This window comes from Notamacropus eugenii, chromosome 5 (assembly GCF_028372415.1).
Source record: "Notamacropus eugenii isolate mMacEug1 chromosome 5, mMacEug1.pri_v2, whole genome shotgun sequence".
Lineage (NCBI taxonomy): Eukaryota > Metazoa > Chordata > Mammalia > Diprotodontia > Macropodidae > Notamacropus > Notamacropus eugenii.
Window position 1 is genome coordinate 378,442,388 of NC_092876.1, and position 20,807 is coordinate 378,463,194.

At 36.4% G+C, this 20,807-nt stretch overlaps 1 protein-coding gene across 2 annotated transcripts in view; it reads right to left on the reverse strand.

Moving 5' to 3' along the window:
• Positions 1–724: 724 nt before the first annotated feature.
• PRPS2 (phosphoribosyl pyrophosphate synthetase 2) overlaps positions 725–20,807 on the reverse strand; it is a 31,264-nt gene continuing 11,181 nt past the window's right edge. Inside the window, exons 2-7 of one of the 2 annotated variants that reach the window (XM_072614368.1) lie at positions 19,920–20,098; positions 13,426–13,524; positions 11,694–11,818; positions 7,717–7,890; positions 4,234–4,393; positions 725–3,504 (exon numbers count right to left, since the gene is read on the reverse strand). In XM_072614368.1, coding sequence (XP_072470469.1) covers positions 3,412–3,504; positions 4,234–4,393; positions 7,717–7,890; positions 11,694–11,818; positions 13,426–13,524; positions 19,920–20,024 — 756 coding nt within the window. In that variant the 5' untranslated portion in view covers positions 20,025–20,098 and the 3' untranslated portion in view covers positions 725–3,411. Of the gene's footprint in view, positions 3,505–4,233; positions 4,394–7,716; positions 7,891–11,693; positions 11,819–13,425; positions 13,525–19,919; positions 20,104–20,807 lie in introns of both variants that reach the window. The other variant, XM_072614367.1, reaches the window with a different exon arrangement.

The window sequence follows — 20,807 nt, forward strand, 5'->3', positions numbered from 1 at the left end:
CCCACCCAATTTGGAGAGGAGGGGTATAAGGGCAGACATTGTTAACTAAAAAAAAAAAAAATTTTAAAAAATACAGTGAGATACTGTTCTCAGAGATATGGGTTCTTCCAGCACTAAAGTCTATGATTTGATCAGAGTGCTTTCACATTTAAATGGAAGAAGGTACAACAAACTTAATTTTAGATTTCTACAGTCAGACTCAGACAAGCCAAGTTTAGGCTTCTACAAAAGTGAAACAAACCAAAAGGAAGAGCAAACTCGTAGTTCAAATGAACAATGATGAAACCGAAATTAAGGACGAAACTGAAATTAAAGCAATTCAAGGAAGGAAGGAAAATTGAGGCAACTTTAAGAACACAGACCAAGCAGAGATAATGCAGGATGGTAGGGTTAAATATAAAAGTAGTTTAATTTTATTGTGTGGGCTAACTAGTACATTCTCTAACTATATAAAAGGACTTACCAGGAAATCAAGTCAAACAATGGCTTAAATTTCTGAGGCACATCACCAGGTTAATTTAATTGCATGGATGTTCCATCCTTTCCAATGATATGGTTTTCCATGTAGTATTCTGAGCAGGGGTAAGGGGGGAAGAACAATCTCCAGTGGTCAATTAAGATAACCATCTTTGCATGTCTTGTTTTAAGAGAGGATAAAGGGGTGGGGGTGGGGGGGCAGACAGTGCATTGCCAAAGCTTAAATAAGACTCCAGAACTATAATAATGTCTTATAAAAGGAGCAATCTGCAACACAATTTTATTGAAAACACTTGAGTACAATATTAGAGGAAATAACAGGATATTCATTTTGTAACAGTGACCTGATCAACACAAGCACCACAAACAATACAATTCTTGAACATTAACAATAGCTAATAAAAGAAAAATATGGTATAAATACTTACTGATTGATATGACAAAGTTTTGGGGTGAGCAACTTTGGTACAATCATGGTTCCCTAGTCATGTTATTTGGAAAGTGACACACGCTGGTTCTACATGCATGTAGCAGAACTGGATGTAAATCAAAGATGTGGCTAGTTTCATTTACTATAGGCCAATCTAGATAGACCACAGGAAACAGAAAACCCAAAAGTACCAGCATCTTTTCCTGAAGCAAACTTTACAGACTATTTGATCTTCATATGTATCTGTATATATGTAAACACAGCCATATTTAACATATTTATTTAAAAATAGCAAAAAGAAAAATAATGTTAAATAAATGATAAAACAATGATTTCTCATCAGAGCAGGCTGGCTATCAGATTTCATCCTGTTTTGTCTTACAGGATAAAATCAATTCTGGACATTGTCATTTCAATGGGTTTCAAGTATTCTGAATGGTATACTATACTATACTATTCCCACTGCACTCCAACAACACAAACATAAATAACTGCACTAAGTCTTTTGGGATATCTTATATAAGTAGTCAAAACAGTGTATTTGGTCCCTTCTTCTAACATATTAGAAGAACTCAGAAAGTCAATGCTATCAAGCTATTGCTCATGGATCTACACATTTAAACTCTGCAGCGTACAGTTTTTTTGCATTACTTTAGAATTATCTTTTGGAAGTTATTTTACTGCATAGAAAGATGCAGTAAGACTGATGTTAAGAACTGAAATGTCAGATAAATTATCCTTTTTAGGTCTGTTAACCTGAAGTAAGATTCTTTCAATGTTGGCATAGAAAATTCTAAATAATGCTGTCACTGAAAAAAAAAGGTAACAAAGTTGGTTATTTTCAACTAAAAGATTGGAGAATGGCATTACCTACCATTAAGGTTGGTCTGCATAACCGTACATACTTTCTTTTGGTCTGAATTATACAGACTTATTATCTAGCCAAAGTGCATTGAGAAAGAAGACTAGATAATGTTCAGGATGTTTTTTTAGAGGAAAGGAGGTGGCGCTATTTTAATATTCAAGTTTCCTTTGACTTCTGAATTAGAAAAAAAGGTATAAACAGTGATTTTTCATGTAACAAAATATTAGTTTAATGAGTTCTTTACTGACATTCTTGGGAATAATCTGGTATTCTAATCAAAGAGTTAATATCTATCTGCAAATACTTTTTCCCAGATTTCCTTTATTACTGCCTTCCAGGTAAATGTTTTAACTTAGGGGATGATTTAATGAATCAACTGCAAGAGATTTTTAACTATTTTAGACTACAAATAACACAAGTACACGAACCACAAAAACAGGAAAGCCGCATTATATAAACATACAGTTAATAGTCCTGATGATTCCAAACTTTAGTAATGACAAAGAAAAAAACTAAAAGACTGAAGAGGGTTAGTGGATTTAAGCCCTAAATAAATGCTTAGTCAAGTGTGAGCATACATTACTCTATTTTTAAAGATTTGAAAGTTCAATGATTTGGAGTCCAATCATTGAAATGTCAACTTTTCTTTGCAAAAAAAACCAAAAACCAAAAGCAAAAGTTGCGCAGCTAAATGCTATATAAAAGTATATATAGTATATATAGTATAAGACAGAATGGAGTGTGCATTTTTAAAGAGTTGGGATTTTCTGTGCAATTTCCCTTTTCAATTTGTAATGCACTAAAACAGTCAGAGGATGTCAGACCATTTAAATTAGACATTAGAGTCTGACAGATTATATATAGAAATTTCTAAATAATTCTAATGCCAGAAATAATTTTGGAATTTTCTGACATGTAAATATTTTCCTGAAACAATGAGCAGAAATTTACAGCAATATGATGGTCAACTTAGATGTGATACATAAAACTACATTCATTTATACTACCTTGTCCTTAACTGATTTGTCTACAAATTTCCATCAGCAAACTGGTCAATGACCATCATTAAGCTGATCAAAACTTTGTTTAAACTAGGTAAAGTCCAAGAAATTAATTTGAACTCCAACTAACAAAAAAAGTCAACATTCAAGGTATCCTACAATTCTCTAAAATAATGTTTATTCTGAATAAAAGGTCTAATTCTAGATAGCAGGGGTTTTACCCAAATGCCCGTAGACATTTTTATTAAATAAAATACACAAAATGCTTTAATACAGGGTTACCTTTGACAAACCCAGATATATAAAATCAAAAAACTTCTGAAATGTAATCACACTCTTACAATTGCAGCTCCAATGTAATGTAAGAGTACAGGAACAAGTTATCTGCCAGACCAAAACAAAAAGAAGACATTTCCCACACAAGCCAATTCATTAAAAAAGGAAAAAAAGGGAGTGGGGGGATGGGGTGGAGAAGGGTGAGGGGTTAAGAAAGTAGGAAGGTTGGAGAGGAAAAAAGGAATCTCAAAGCACACAAAACTGAAGCTTTAATAAACATTAATTATCATACTGTTGAGTCCCAATAATTAAACAAAAACAGACTGGTTGTACACAGCCTACAGGAAAGCCATGACCTGGAGTTATAGTGGAACATGACTGAACAGGTAAGACACGGATTCCCCATTGTGTGTTCTCCGTATTGCTTCAGCCAATATCATTGAAATGTCAATAACCTAAACAGCAAAAAGAAAGAACAGAATGGATAAGAGCAATCAAGAATCACACAATCAGGCTTACTTTAAAACTGGAAAAAGCCTATTAATGCAGGTGTATTTAGAAGGCATAAGGAAATCCTTTCTTGAAACGGTTTCTACTGTACAGAAACTTTCTAGACAGGTCAATCTAATTTAATTAAATGCCTGAATGAAGCTGGCTGCTAACATTGAAGTTGCACACACTTTTCAGGGGCTAAGAGGGGATGGGGTGTACATACAGGCGAATCATATTCTTAATCAACACTAAGTTTGAATGAACCCTAGTAGTAAGATTTTACTTCTATTTACTAAAAGACAGAGCATTCTCCTTTCCTAGGTCAACTTAATTTTATCATGAATCTAAAGGGGAAAAATGTTCTTCCCCACAGAACACAGGTAAGGTACAACCTAACAATTTACTGCCATAGGAATAGTAATATTTTGCTATATTAGGTTTTAAATAGCCATAAAAAATTTTAAATGACTCAGCAAGTATTTGTTTTTCCAGAAAATGATCAGACGTCATATAATTTTATAAGAAGGGACTAAAGAAATGGAGACAGAAGGGACCAATTATCTCTTTCCCCTTCCCCACACTAAGATTCTAAGAGAGGATCTTGACTTGGTCAAGATCAAACGAGTAAGTATAACAATTGGATTTGAATTAAGGGCCTTCTGATCCCCAAACCAATACTCTTTCCACTATACCTGGATTTTAGAGCAGTGCTTCATTTTGTCCTCTTGTGGAATTGTATTTGTGACTACTACAGCCTCAAATGCAGCATTATTAATCCTGGAAATTGCTGGTCCAGAGAAGATTCCGTGAGTCAAAATAGCATAAACTTTGGTGGCTCCAGCAGAAAGTAACCTATACAATGTCAGGAGAAAAAAAAAACCCACATACACCACCATAAATGACTCTTATAGGTAGTGTTAACCTTGCAAAAATATATAATAAAAGGTTTGCCCTACCACTAGGGGAAGAATGTTGGGATGTTTTTCCCCTCTTAATGGGACAACTGTATTACTATTTGGAATATCATAGTCCATAAAAATTTAAAAAGAAATCTTAAGAAACACATTAAAAAAACAAATAAAAAACCCAGACTTATGATCTTATCAATACGGAGAGGTTTTGGTAAGGAGGTTTCTTCTCCATGTAGGTTTGTACTAAATTCTACAACTTGTAGTCTTAGAAATTTACCAAGAATACTGAGAGGTTAAGTGAAGTGCCCAGGGCCTGGAGAGCATGTTAGAAGAAGAACTTGAACCCAGAGGTCCTCCTGATTCTTAAGGGTAGCTCTCTAGCAACTACTAAATGGCCTTAACTAAGGCAATTTTTAAACGATAAGGCATAAAAGCCAAGTTGAACTTTCTTAAAAGCCTAAGATTTTATAAGGAAAATATACTTGGAAAACGAAATAGATAACGAGCTGATGAACGTTATGTACTTAGAAATTAGTCCAAATCCTTCTGTGGAATACTGTTGGCTAACGAGTCTGCACCAAGTTGGTCACTGGTCATTGTGGGGGAGAGGAAGGGTGTCATGGAAACTCACAAAGATCATAGAACAAAGGCACAGAGGAGCTATGTGGTCTGCTATGTGGTAGGGGAAGAAATGAAATCACAGATCCTTGAAATAGGTCAAGATTTACTGTATTCACATCCAAGTTTGGTTTTCACTGTGTTTTGAATTTTTCTCCATTTTTTCTTCTTCCATTTTTCTCCATCAGAATGAATCTTCAAATTTGTAAGTCAAAGGGAAAATGGAATTTAGTTTACATTAGTCATTACTATTACATCATTTTGTACTTCATTTTAGAGTCTTTTTTCCAAGTGTCTTATGCATCATGTCTTTTAATAACAATGTAAATTCCCTGAAAAGAGGAACCATTTATTATACTTCTTTTGAATACTCTCACAAGTTCAGTGGTAAGCAAAGATCAAGTACTTAACAAATATTTATTGATTAGCTGATTAACTCAATTGAGGGTCCTTCTCTTAGGAAATTCAGTCATCCTCATTATGGGCAGAGAGATGTAATCACCCTGCTTTTATCCTTGAACTTCCCTCTGAAAGCCAGGATGTTAGATGTAGTTCAGTAGTGAAACCCTTGCATCATCCAAGAGAACTGGGAGGTTGTAGTCATGACTGGAATGTAACAAGGAAGGAGCCAACCTAATTCAAAAGTAGCTGATTAGATAGAAGGGATGGTGCCACAACACTGTGTATTAAGATCTGATATAGAAGTCCAAAAGCGTAAGGAAGGAAAGCATGGGGGGGGGGGGGGGGGATCATTTGATTGAAGGCAAAAAGAATGCCAGTGAAATCTACTACTAATAACAAGGGCACAGAGAGGAAATGGATGACAAGTTCCTAATGTTAACTGATGGCGCACAGAGTCAGGTATCAAACCAATCAATCAATAAGGATTTATTAAGTCTCTGTGTGCCAGGCACTGGGGATGGATACAAACACAAATGAAAGTTTCTGAGTTTACACTCACCAGTAAACAAACTGTACACATATAAATGTTACAACAAAATATATAAAGCACATTTGAGGGGGAAGGTTCAGGGCAGAGGCGGTGAGGAAGAGATGCATTCCAGGAATGAGGCGATAGGGCAAGGACTGAGAGACAAGAGATGAAATATTAGATATAAGAAACAGTCACACTTGGTTAAAACACTAAGTGTAAAGAGTGCTGTTTAGAATAAATCTAGATAAGCAGATAGGAACCAGACTGCTGAGGGCTTTAAATGTCAAATGGAAGGGTCTATATTTTATCCCAGAGGCAGTTGAAAGCCACAGGAACAAGGCGGTGACATGGTCAGACTCCCAGCTTTGTGGAGGACAAATTATAGAGGGAAGCAACTTGAGACAGACATGACAATGAGGAATCTCCTGCAGCGGTCTAGATGAGAGGCGATGAAGAACTGAACAAGATAGTATGAATGCAGACAAGGTAATGGATACGTTGTGGTGGTCTAACGGGAAAAAATGTTAGATTTAACAAGATATGGCAACTGACTGGATAGGTGAGATGAACGGGAGTTTAGCTGACAATAAGGTTGTCACAGTCTGAGTTACTGAGATGATGATGGTGTCCTCAACAGAAAAAGGAAGTTAGGAAGAGGACTGGGTTTTGGGCAAAAAATAATGAGTTGTGTTTTGAACACACAGGGTATGACATGCCTAATGGATATACATTTTTCTAATAGGAAAGGTGATATAGGACTACAGCTCAGGAGACCAGGGCTGAATATATAGTTCTTGGCATCATCTGCATAGAGATAACTGAACCCATGGAAATTGACAAGATCACAAAGAGACTGAGAAGTTCATTTATCATACATTTAAAAATAAGATGACTACAAAAGATTCAATTGAAGATGAATGCTGCAAAATTCTAATTCACAAGCTCACCCCACAGAAGAGATGAAAGATGACATGTTCTTTGCAAAGGGAAGGTGTGAAACACTGCATATAACATCAGATTCTTTTGAGGTTCTGATTGATTTTGCAGATTGAAAAAGAATCCTTTTTCTTTTCTTTTAAAAAATTCTTTGGACATTCTGCTACTTGCTTTGTTGAGGTACTGGGGAAGCCTGCTATTCTAGATAGGATTCTGACCAACATGGAAGAACAGAAAATTCTGGGACACTTGGTAGTAATGACATCATACTGGAGTTCATAATGTCACAGGGAAGCAGATTTCAATTCAATATAAAGAAAACATTCTTCAGTAAAAATGTCTGAGAACAAATAATGACTTGGGAAGCAATGATTTTCAAGTAGAAGCTGAATAAACACTAGTCAAGGATGAGATAGATGATTCCCATCGAAGTGGGAACTGAAGTAGGTAACATTTTCTAACTTTACTTTTATATGGGAAATTTGAGGGAGATGGGAAAAAATTGGAGAGACACAGTCTCATTTGTTTCCATGTTCAAGATGAGAATAGTAACTGTGATTAAGAACTATTGAAAAGCTATGTGTAGGTATATCTTATTAAAAAAAAAGACAAAACATATTGTAACAAAAATGAAACAGTCTATTATTTCCTGTTGGTCTAACAGTATTAATCTTGTGCAAATGAATAGCACAAGAAATAGAGCTTTTAAAAATGGTAACACTTAAGGTTTTCTTTTTCTTTTATTTTCTATCTCAATTTCTAAAAGTTCCACTCACTTATCTGCAGCATGGCATATCGTGCCACATGTATCAGCCATGTCATCCACAAGGATGGCTACACGATCCTTCACATCACCAACCAAAACCATCCTGTCTACTTCATTTGCCTTCTTTCTTTCTTTGTGAATCAAAGCAAACTCCACATTCAGTCTGTCAGCAATTGATGTCACTCTAGAGAAAGAAAAAAAACAACATAATGAGTTAAGGATATGCAAATAAAGGATCTTTAAAAATTCAATTTGTAATTCTACCCACATCAAGGAAGAATGGGAAAAATATGTGTTGTACAAATATGGTAAAAATGGTGGTGATATGCTGATCAGAGGACTTGGAGCAACTCATTATTTATTCAGGAGTTAGTATCAAATATCACAGGTAGGCTTTTTGTCACACTTTGCTTAGAGTATGCCCTTATACCAAATGGCCCTAGATGACTATAACTTTTTAAAAAATTATTGGTGCCCTTTTATTTTACATGATATTAATTTCTGAATACACTCCCTTCTCCCAGCTCCCAAACAAAAATAGTTCAGCAAAACCACTGACACACTGATCATGTCTGATAGCATATGCAACATTCTATATACTCACAGTCCCTCAGCTCTCTGATAAAAGGAGGGAGTTTTATTGCTGTTTTCTGACTTCAATCTGTCTTCTATGTCTTGCTTGTCTCAGTTGCTGCTTGTTGCTTGACAGTGTGCTTGCCTCTCTCCAGTAGCATTTTCATTCTCTCCACACCCCCTCCACCTCCCAACATAACCTTACTGTTTCTAATCTGTCAAGGCCTGGAAAGCTATATAATCAAACTTGTTAGAAAGATGAGATAAACCATTTCAGTGAAAGTTTCTATTTTGAGCAAAGTACATGAGCTTTTAGCACATACACTTTATGACAACTATTTTAGCTACAGAGGCCTTAAAAAAACTTCTGTGATCAGTGTTTCAAATGGTTGAGGTTCCCAGATAAAAACAAGCTAGCACCTAGTTTATCCCTACAAGCATGAATTGTCTAGAATTAATTACACTTGTCTGCTTCCTTTGGACACTGGGAATGGAGAAGCAGCATTGCCTGTATGGAGATACAATCTGCTCTAACAGCTGAGTTGACTCCTCTTCTACTTTCTTCTCTGTTAAGAACCCTGCTAATGTTCCATGGGGATATTTAGAACAGCAGCAGGAATCAATCAACAAACATTTACTAAACACCTACTGTGTACAGGCCACTCTGCTAGGTTCTAGGGATACAAAGTAAAAAATCAAGATCTCCTCTACCCTATGGGAGTTTATATTCTACTTGACAGATGTGACATGTTCACAAATGGGCAAATGCAGGCTCCATATAAATAAATACAAATTAATTCTAAAGTTTTGAGGGAAGGGTGCATCAACAAACTGAAGGAAATCTAGAGATCTCTTGAAGGAGGAAGTACTTGAGGCTGAGCCATAAAAGGAACTAGAGGTTTCAAGACTTGGAGGGGAGGACAGAGGACATTCCAAGAAAGGGGTACAGCCTGTACAACAGTATGGCAACACGAAATGAAATGTCATGTAGAGGGGATAATATATTTACTAGTTTGTTAGTGTAGTTGGAGTGCCGTGTGTATGTGGGTGGGTGAGGCCTGGGGAAAATAAATAATCAGCCTGGAAAGACAGATGGTTAGAGCTTTAAATGAGAAACATGAGTTTTATTTTATCTTACTGATAATTGGGAGCCAAAGAAGCTTCTTGAACAGCGAAATAGAATGGTCAGACCTATCTCAGAACATCACAAGACCAGAGATGTAAGAATTGGAAAGAACCTTAGAAAGGCCCAAGCTGTCAATGCAGCAGTCATGTGGAGGACAATGCCTAGCAGCACTCATCCTGGACATGCAATCTTCTACTAATATTCCTAACTGATTTAAATGTGATATTGTGAGTAGCAAGCAAGTTATTAAAGAGACATGGAAATAAAATGGTCCACAAGAGTGCTCCATGAAAGCAAATAGTTAAAAGGACCAGATAGCAAAAATAAAAAGTATCTTTTCCTGGGGGAACTCCAACTGCCTACCCCCATCTCCCACAATTTAGTAAATTAACTTCATTTCAGTTAATGGCTGCAATATTTTTGCCAAATAATTTGTTTTTCTACTTTAGGTTTCTGCTCATTCCACATACCCAACACCAATTTTTGAGTTACTATATCCAAAATAATAAATTTCAGATTATTATTTGATTTGGGCAGTTTTCTAAGGAAGAGTATCATTATCAATCAACTAAACTAAGAAACCACCTTATTAGCCCTTACTGATTTTTGTGGCTCTGGAGTTATTCAGTGATATCTGACTCTTCATGTTCTTATGGATCATAGCATGCCAGGCCGAGCTATCTATCCTCTTCTGTCTCTCACGGTCTATTCAAGTGCATGCCCATTGCTTCATGACGCTATCTCTCCATCTCATCCTCTGCCATACCCTTTTCCTCTTGCCTTCAATCTTTCCCAACATAAAGGGTATCTTCTCATTATGTGGCCAAAATATTTCAGTTTCAGCTTTTTGACTTTTCAGTAAATAACCTGAATTAATTTCTTTAAATATTGACTGATTTGATCTCCTTGCTGTAAAAGGGACTGTCAAAAGTCTTCTCCAGCACTGGAACTGTAAAGCATCAATTCTGTCGTGTTCAGTTTTCCTTCAAGTTCAACTCTCATACCCATAGATTGCTACTATTCACCAAAAATACATGGAAGACTTTTTAAAAGCAATATTTTAATACCCTTTTCACCTATATTCTAAAACAAAAAGAGTTGGTTGTTCATCCTCTCCAACTTCCTTCATCTTACTAGTTTTTTATCTAGCCAGAAAGAACATAAGGTCTATTAACTACTTGGCAGTAATTAGTGAGATTGCAACTACTTTTGTAATACACTTTGTTTCCTTACCAGGAGCCTCCCTCCACCCCCAAAATCTGGGCTAGATTGAAAAAAAAAAACCATACGCAAATATTTGTAGAATAGATTATCTTTAAGGCCATATGGAACTTAAAAAATTTTTTTTTAAATTTCCACTGTAAACATTTTAAAATATGGACAGAAAGGAGCAAAAAAAAAAACAAGAAACATAAACAATGCCCTCCTACCTCAATACAATTGCTGAACATTTAGAACCTTGTCTACTAAAGGAAAATAATTTATAGGTTAAAAGTTTACTCATAAATTTAGAACTGAAAGGCTCCTCAGGAATCACTGATCCAATTCCCTCATTTTACAGTTGAGGAACTGAGACCCACAGAGTTTTAAAGACTTTCTAAGACCATGACTCCAAATAAGAGCTCTTTCCCTGAGCCAGCTTTTATTATACAGTGCTTATAAAACTGCAATGCTCAAATGTGTAACTTAAGCAAAATCTAAACTAAATGATAGGAAACTTTTTCAGAGGATGGCAGTAAATAAGGGAAAAACAGTCAAATCCAAACAGAAATTAGGAAGAAGTTTAAAACTGAGAAGACAAAGCATCAGCTAGGAATGATGCTTCAAATGAGCAATCACATACCAAGTACTACAGCTTATTCATAAAGAATTGCAACTCAAATATCAGGCTCAACTCAAATAAAGAGAACTATAAGAGGACACTCCCAACCATCTCTTCATGGAAGCGGGGGGTCCACAGGCACTGTATATGTTTTCAGAATTTTCCAATGTATTGATCCTGTGGTCTTGTTTTCTTCTTGGGGTTTGTTTTTTTTTTTACCTTTTTCAAAAATCACTTGTGTTATATGGGATGGCAATTTGGAAGAGGTAGGGGAAGTCATACTGGAGAAAACTATGATGATGTAACAATCAAAAGACATCAATAAAAACTTATAAAATAAATAAAAGAATTGTAATTCACACACATCTATTTACATTACTGTGACACTTAACATGAAAAACAACTTTTAAGAGCTCCCTGAAAATTATTAAACCCCAGAAAGTTGAATACACTCCTCCCACAGTACCTTTTAGCTCCACCAGCATCTGGGGAAACAATGATGCAGTTTCTCCATTCTGCAATATTTTCTCGAATCCACTGTAAAACTGCCGGTTCTGCATATAAGTTATCCACCGGAATATCAAAAAACCCCTGTGATGATAGTAAAAAAGATTAAAGTAATTAATACAGCCCAAGATTCTCTGTAAAGTACTTCTTATTAAAGAAAGGCAGCACAGCTTAATGGAGGGGGCAGGTCTTGAAGCCAGGGAGACCCAGAGTTCAAAACATTGGACTGACTGTGTAACTATGGGTAAATCACTTACACTCTTAGTACCTAGGCAACTCTCTGAGGCTATAAGGAGCAGCACAGTGATCTATACCTGTTGCAAGGAGTTCCTTACACTGATGAAATCATATTTTTAGATAAAAAGACACCAAGAATGTATCTTCCACTCAAATGCTAATCTGATGCTTCACCTTCATTTCCAGGTGGCCCCAAGCTTCATGAAAATTGTTTTATTTGAATAAAACATCCTTTATTCATGCCTCTGGAAGATCCCAAACAAAGTTATAAAGACTGAGTAGTCAATCCCATGATAACAAATGTACTTTTAGAACACTGACTAACTTAGAAGTTCAAAAAGTCCCATCATCAAAAGGCTGGTAATTTGGAGTTGTGACCTGATCCAACCATTCTGGAGAGACATTTGGAACAATGTCCAAAGGAATATTAAAATGTGCATACCTCTGACCCAGCAACATCACTTCTATCCCAAAGATCTCATAAAAATGGGAAAAGGACCCACATATACAAAAATATTTCTAGCAGCTCTTTTTGTGGTGACCAAGAACTGGAAATTGAGGGGATGCCCATCAATTGGGAAATGGCTGATTGAATTATGGCATATAAATGCAAGAAATGATGAGCAGGTGGATTTCAAAAAAACCCAAGATTTATATGAAGTGATACTGAGTCAAGTGAGCAAAACTAGGAAAAACATTGTACACATCACACATTGTACAATGACTGATTTTGACAGACTTAGCCCCTCATAGCAATGCAAGGACCTAAAACAATTCCAAACAACTTGTGATGGAAAATGTCATCCACATCCAGAGAAAGAACTATGGAATCTGAATGAAGAGCAATGCAGACTATTTTCTTTTTCTGTTTTGTTCTTTCTCACGGATCCTCTTATTCATTCTAATTCTTCTATATGTGACTAATGTGAAAATTTGTTTAATAGAAATGTTTAAGTAGAGCCTACATCAGACTGCATGCTGTCTTAGCAGGGGGAAGGAAGGAAGGGGAGAAAATTTTAAACTTATGAAAGTGAATGATGAAAACTAAAAATAAACTTTTAAAAATGCAAAAAAAGAGAAAAAATAGGTGATTTATATTAGAGGGGCTTGTAAGCTTCCACTACAAGAGGAAATACTAATACTAATGAAAATCACAAGCCTTTTATATAGATGAACAATGTCTTAGTTTTTGATTAACAAGCTATTCACATCCATCCTAAATTGATGGAGATGAAAGAATTTAACTTTTAGAGTTAAAATTCCAATCTCCAAAGGAGAAAAGATTCATAGAATGTTTGAGGTAAAAATGATCTTACATGAAAACCACAAATAAGAAGAGCAACAATTGTTTTAAAAAATTATTTGAACTTACAACAGCCACCTAAGGAGTTATTCATGTGAGTACCTGTAGTTGCCATTAGTGATACATCAGTCAATGAATGAATAGACTGTACCTGTATCTGAGAAGCATGGAGATCCATCGTAATGATATGATCAGCTCCGGCCACTGAAAGCATATTGGCCACAAGTTTTGCAGAAATTGGAGCACGACTCTAATTAAAAAAAAAAAAGTATATTTCACAACAATGAAAAGGAATCATAAATGATACCCCTACATTTTTCAATTATAAAGACTAAAATTAGACTAAAGTACAAGGCTAGGAAGAGCAAAGAAAAGAGGTTATAGGAAACCAAATATATAACATTTATAATAGGAGTGTATGGTGCATCACTGTTATCCAAATTTTATATCAGGAACTTTTCCAGATGATTTATATATTCCTTTAAATATTTTATTATGAAACTTAAGATATTGTAGTTAAAAGAAAACAAAAAACTTTCCTACTTCAAGTTACCAACTTATAGATCCAATTTCTAAAGACCACAACTGTATAAACCCTTAAGCAACTTAACTCAATGCCAAAGAGTACAGATCATACAGGAATCACTTTAGTCTAATTTCTTCATTGTAAAGAGGAGGAAAACTATGGTGAAATGCTATGTGTATATGGGAAAAATACTTAATAATGGCTCTTACTAGTACATCTGGCCATTCATCCCTTCCCAGAAGGATATAAGAAAAAAGGGGCATGATTAGAGAAGAGACCTCATGAAGGCAGTGACAGTACTTTCTGGAAGACCCTGAGGCAGTTAGGGAAGGAGGGCACTAGAAAATGTTAATTGGGAGGGGGTGTGAATGGGTAGAATCAGCCTTGTGTAAAAGGGTGGAGGTTTAAGCTACCTTGAAAGAAATGAGGAATTCTAGGAGACAGGTAGAAAAGGAAATATATTTAGGGCTTGAGAAATGGCTCATGCAAAGGCACAAAACAGTAGTGTGAGTGTATATGAGAAACAGAGTACTAAGCCAGTTTGTCTGGACCACAGAGTTCAGGAAAGAGAGCAATGTAAAATGAATCTAAACGAGTAGGCTGGGGAACAAGATGTGAAGGGCTTGTAAAGCCAAACAGAGGAGTTTATAAAACATTTTAGAGCCAACAGGGAGTCATCACTAGAGTTTATTACATTGAGCCTTGAGCTGTACTTAAAGAAAATCTCTTTTGTGGCTATGTGGAGAATAGATTGCAGCAGGGAGAGCCTAGGGCCAAGATCTGGCAACTAATCAGATATATACGGTGAAAGAGAGCAAAAAAGTACAGGATAACATTACAAACCAGAGAGACGAAGAATAGTGGGTACCCAGAACAGAAATGGGAACCTACAATGTGTGGCTAGTCAGGGAGGAGGAAAACTGGGGAAGCAAAATCACAAAAATCTGGAAAAGAGAATATTCTGCTGGAGGAGAGTATGATCAGTGTCAAATGTAGCAAAAGAGGCCATCAGAACTGGCTATTTAGAAATTATTGGTAACTTTGGAGAAAGCAGTTTCAGTTGAGTGATAAGGTAAAAAGTCAGATTAAAAAGAAATTAAGGCAACCTGTGTAGATAGCTTTTCATAGGATGCTGGTTTCTGCTTGGAAAATCATCTGTGAGAAAGGTTTTATAAATACTGTAATATACAAAGGAGCAAAGGACAAAAAACAACACAGCTGCCTATCATACTGTGGTATACAAATGTAAAGGAATATTCCTGTGCCCTAAGAAAGGATGAATAAAAATGTGAAAATCCACCAGAAGATAAATAAATGGAAGCAAAGTGATTAAGCACAATTAGGAAAACAATATATAAAATTATTACAACAGTGTAAATGGAAAGGACAATTCTTCCTCCCACTCCCAAATGAATGCTATGTAATTACAACAAAAAAGGTACTCCTGGAAAAGAGCTGAGAAAATATACTTTCTTCTTTGTAAAGGTGAGGAACTATGGGTATAGAATACTGTTAGGCTTTGCTTGATATGCTGGTTGGTTTTTACTGCAGTGCTTTCTATTTTTTTTTTAAAGAATATTCTCTGTTACAAATAAAGGTGGATTGGGTAGGGGGTGACTGTTGCAAAAAACAAAAGACACCCACATTTCTAAAAGAAATATGAGTAAGCAGAGTTGGAAAAGACTGTCAAAGTAATTACTGGTATGATACTTATGAAATTGGTACGATAGATCAGTCTCATGGAAACTGAGTTTCCTTAGTTATCTGTGGTCATACAAACACAGTTGCAGTTGTGGAGTTCAAACTTCAACCTAGCTGGCAGTGCTGGGGTTCAAAAGGCAAAGGATGTGAGCAAGAAGAAATGGGAATTATTTCAGGAAAATGGTTAAGTTTATAAAATTTGTATTTTGCCTACAGTTCCTACTCTATTCTTATGCTCCAATATTAGTGCAAGAGAATTTTTGTATGGTCACTATTTTTTTATTCTCTGCAAATCCAAATACAACACTTTAGAACTGAATGGATCTGATACATGTCATTCGTAAAACATGCTTATAAGAAGTAGCAGAAACTAGTATTTCTGGGTTCTCTGTTATATTGGGGGTCTGCACATGTAAATGTTATTTGAGAAGGAGATGGGGTAGAAAGTCAAAGAATCATCTGTATTAATTTTGTATTTACATGTGTACTAGTTGTTGGTATTCTCTCCCTCCCCCAATGTAAATACCCTGAAGGAAGGAACTGTTTCTTTATGGCTGCAGCTCCTGGAACAAAGCAGGTATGCAGGTATTTAAAAGATGCTTGTTGACTGATTAGATGGGGAATCATATCTATCTATCCATCTTTTTACTTGATTGGACCATTACTCTCCTCCTAGATTCTGCAATCCAATCAAACTGGAAACAGTAGTGAAGGCCTGAACAAAGATGGTGAGAATAAGAGAGAAGAGGAGATGAGTGTATAAGATCCTTCAGAGGTAGAATGGACAGGACTTGGTATCTGGGAAGAGGCAAAGATGATACAAAACATGGAAAACTAGGTGAATGGTGGCGTCACACACAAGAGCTAGTAAGGACTAAGCTTCTGGGGAAAGACAATAAACCTAGGTGTGGGGATGTTGATTTTCAGGTACATGGGGGATATAAGTATTGTTAGCCTGGATCTAGCTGAAAATGTGAGCTTAGAAAAGAAGCCTGGGCTGGATACTCAGATTTAGAGGTTATTGTCATAGAAGTGGGAGCAAGCTTGCCCAGAGAAAATAAAGAAACCCAAGGGCACACAGAACATAGGAGGAAAAGCTAGAAAAGCAGTGATTAGAGGGATGAGAGAAGCCAGAAAGAATACTACCTTTAAAGCCTAAAGGGCAAAAGATACCCAGGAAGTAGAAAGAAGTTCAAGGAAGACAGTAACTTGGGTGAAAAAGCCCATTAAGTGACAGGCTTCACCAGGGTTAGAGGTTCATCGTAGACAAAAACACACACACATACCTCTTAAAGTAGGTTAATAGACAGCAGGAACCTTTTCTGTGTGGTCTTAAAATATAACTTCCCTGAGGGCAGGGATCGGCTTATCATTTTGGTGGTATTTGTAGACTCATCCCTAAACACAAGAGCTTAGTGTTTTAAGCAACTAGGTGCTAGTTGCTGGCTTGCTTTCAAAAAGCGTAACTAGCCAGGGACACCCAAGAGAGAAGGTTGCAGAGGCAACAGGAAAAAATGAGGCCAAGGCTTCAGAGAGGGAGATTAAGCTCTATAGAGGGAGAAAGGAGAAAACAGTTGGTGAGAATGCTCAGAAATTCTGAGGAATGAAGGAAAGGAGGACAGAGACAGCTCTTGTCAGATGGAAGGGAGGTGAAAAGGTGGGTGGGGTGCGGGTAAAGATTTGCAGCAGGTGCTGTAGCATGTGAGATTGGAAATTCACCGAGGTAGATTAGACAGACTGCTGAAAGCAACTAGAGCCAAGTGGTCATGTAATAAACTGAGAGTGAGGGTGAAGTCAGCTTAGTTTCATGATTTTATCCATAGATACTCAGAAGCTTTATAGTAGGAGCAGAGAAGATAGATGATAGGGATTATACTGGGATTCCTGAGGTGGCAATGAAAGGAGGTAGTGGTGAAGTCCCTTTCAGCTCTAAATTTCTATGCACCTAAATTGGGATGGTTTTTTATGCACAATAATGGATTCTTTATTAAAATGAGACTCAGGGAAAAGATTATACAAGGTTTTAAAAATGTTTTAGGACACAATAGATTTTAAAAATAAGTAATTTAGATCTCAGAAGAAGTTATAAGGATTACTATATGAGTCCTTAAAAAAAGTTTTTTCTAACAAAATACCATAAATAAAAATATATAGCAAAGTTTTCAATAGCTATCCTTATGAAAGGATAGAATATGAAAAGAATTAAGATCAAATCATTAAAAGAACTAAATGATATTTAAAATGACTTCAAACTGGGTATCTCCATTCACTAGTTTAGAAATACTGTTGAACTGTGACTTATCTGAATTCCTAATAAATTAAATTCTTTTTCTCACATACAAATCAAACCTTGTACTCAGAAATAAACTATTTATAGAATAAGAACATGAGACTGCCCCTGTCTCTCCCATCTCAACGGTTAGAAATGGGAAGTTGACCTTAAATTCACACACAAGTACCATCTAGTGGCAAAAAAATGGCAACCATGAGTAAATGGATATGGCTAAATAAGCTTCTCAACAACCAAATCATGACAAACACATTGTTTTTATGTGGTTTAAAAGTTGCTTCATGGAACTTTTTACATTACAGTTATATGAAATAGCTGCCTTCAGACATCCCAGAGAAAATACAGAACTGAGGTCTGGCCCATGCCCAGAGTACCAAAGAAGGCAGCTCCTAGGATGCTAATGTGAAAGGGAAGTTCACGCTGTTACAGACATTCTATAACTGGTTCTGGTCAGTTCATCATATGTAGAAGAGAAGGCTTTTGGGCTGTAAAGGCATTCAAAAGAGGTCTGCTAGATTTCAGCTACTTTTTGACTCACAAAGGTCTTGGGGGAGTTGACTGACAGTGCCTGGTGAAGGGAATGGAGCCTATGACCATTTGAGTTTAAAAGGCACACATGGTTTCTTAGCATCTAGTCACTGAGTTCAGATTTGAATCCATCAGAGTTATATCAGTGTCCCCGGGGTATAAAGGGAATGGAGCCTGTCTCAACTCCTGATCACTCTTGATTCCAGGTTTGCAGAATCAATGCCTCTAAGGGCAAGGAATGAACTTTGGAAGAGGCCTTTAGGATGCCAGGCAGTGACAGCTCAGCAGTCATGCCACACCTGAATGTAAATCAAGGCAAGAACTGAGAAAATTTTGAGCTTACTTCACCATACCCCTAGGGGGAGCAATGGAGAGCATGCCTTGAGAGGTTGGATGGGAGAGGAGGCAAGGAGGGAGAGTTTGTTCTATGTGTTTGAAGTATATTTCGAAAAGCAACAGATACTAAGTGGCTAAATGGAACTAAGCAACTAGTCACTGTCAGCAGGCAACTAACAAGGGAACACTGCTAGTGGAGACTCAAATAGATGGAAGCAGGGATAAAAGCTAACAACCCTGAGGGGCAATGCAACAAGCCTGGTTCTGGGACAGAGGGCCAGAGCTGTCAGGTTACACAATTAATAACAGGAAGGGAAGGGATAGTCCGCATGAAGATATAGAAGGAATAATAAATGAATTTATAGATGCCTCAAAGCTAAAAAACATGCTAATACAATAGATAGCAGAAACAAAACTGGAAATGATCTACAATTTGGGTTGACTGGATAAAAATCGAGATGAAATCTAGCAGGGATACATGTGAGGTATTGAGTTTGGATTTAGCAAAACCACATCAAAGGAGACATTAATCACTCTATGTTCATGGTCAAGAGAGTGTGGGGAAGGAACATTGCATTCAGTACCTGCAGGGGATCTGAGCAAACTAGAAGATGTTTACTGGGAGGGTGACTTGGGGGGTAGGAGGACCTCAAACACTGTCAGTAGAAATATTTTAAAGATCTGAGGATGTTTGGCCTAGAAAAGGAAAAGCAAATGGTAACATGTTCATAATTATTTTCATATATCTAAAAGATTAACATGTGGATGAAAGAGTAGACCCAGTGTTATTCTGAAGTAAATAACTAGAACCAGTGGGTGCAAGCCACAGGGAAATAAAAGAGTTCAGCTCACAATATGTAATAACTTTCAGAAAATTCAGAGCAGTCTAACAATGCACCAGGATGCCTTGATAAATAGTGAGTTCCCTGTTAATTTGCTGTTCAGTCATTTTTAGGGGAAGAAAAAGAGGTGCGGGGATTTTCAGAAGCTGCCTACTAAAATTCACTTTTGAGGGAGTTCAAATAAATGGCCTACTTCTTTTCTCTTTCTACAAATATTAATGCAATTAAACATTCAATGACAGAATGATGCAAAGATCTTTGAAAAAAAATGAAAAAATAAATCTTTGAAAAAAGACAGAAGAAATCCAAATAGCCCATCTGTTCTAATAGCTACAAAACAGTTTCCAGTGATTAGATCTGATGAAATTTGTGCAAGAGAAAACCTGAAATGGTGTTTGGAGTGTACCACATCTCTCACCTACCTTGTCTTTTTTATCTTGTCGGGCATATGGAAAACATGGGATCACTGCAGTTACCCTGGATGATGATGCAATTTTGCAAGCATTGATCATAATGAGAAGTTCCATCAAGTTATCATTAATTTCCCCACAGCCACTCTGGATGATATAGACATCTTCTCCTCTCACACTTTCACCAATTTCTACACTAAAAGGAAAGATCAGTGTTATTTTATTAATAAAGATTTTTGAGATTAAAGACAAATTAATTCATCAGATATGGTTTCAGAATAACCAACCAAAAACTTAGATCCCTTTAAATATGATCTTTCTCCTAGTCCTAGAGTTAACATTGCTGTTTGTTTACATTCGATAAATTTACCTGGGAAACAGGAATCAAGCACAAGTGTGGAAGTTGGGGAGACCTGGGTTCAAATTCTATTGAAGACACATTGGTTATGTGACTCTGGGCAAATCACTTAACCACTCTGAACCCCAATTATTATTAAGTCTATTGTGTTAAGCACTGGGGATACAAAGAAAAGCAACAGAACTCAGTTTAATGTAAAAATGGAAAGCGTAGCCACTGGTACCCACCTGAGTTGTTCACAGGAACAAATGAGAGCAGGTAGGTAGAACTCTCGGTAGAATTTAAATAAAGCACTATAATAAACATGTAGTATTTATACTGTCTAGAAAAGGAAGCCTACTTAAGTAGAATAATTAACTGCTGAAACAGAGCAAAATGACCAAAAAAAAGAAAAAGAAGTTACTAATTAAGAATTGCTAGAAGCATTTTTTCCAGTCATATCTTAGTACTTATAAGGAGATATTCATCCTCAGGAAACTTTAAGCTGCCAAAATACTAAAATGCCTCAGTCAATATCGAAGAAATTAACAAGGTAAGGCATC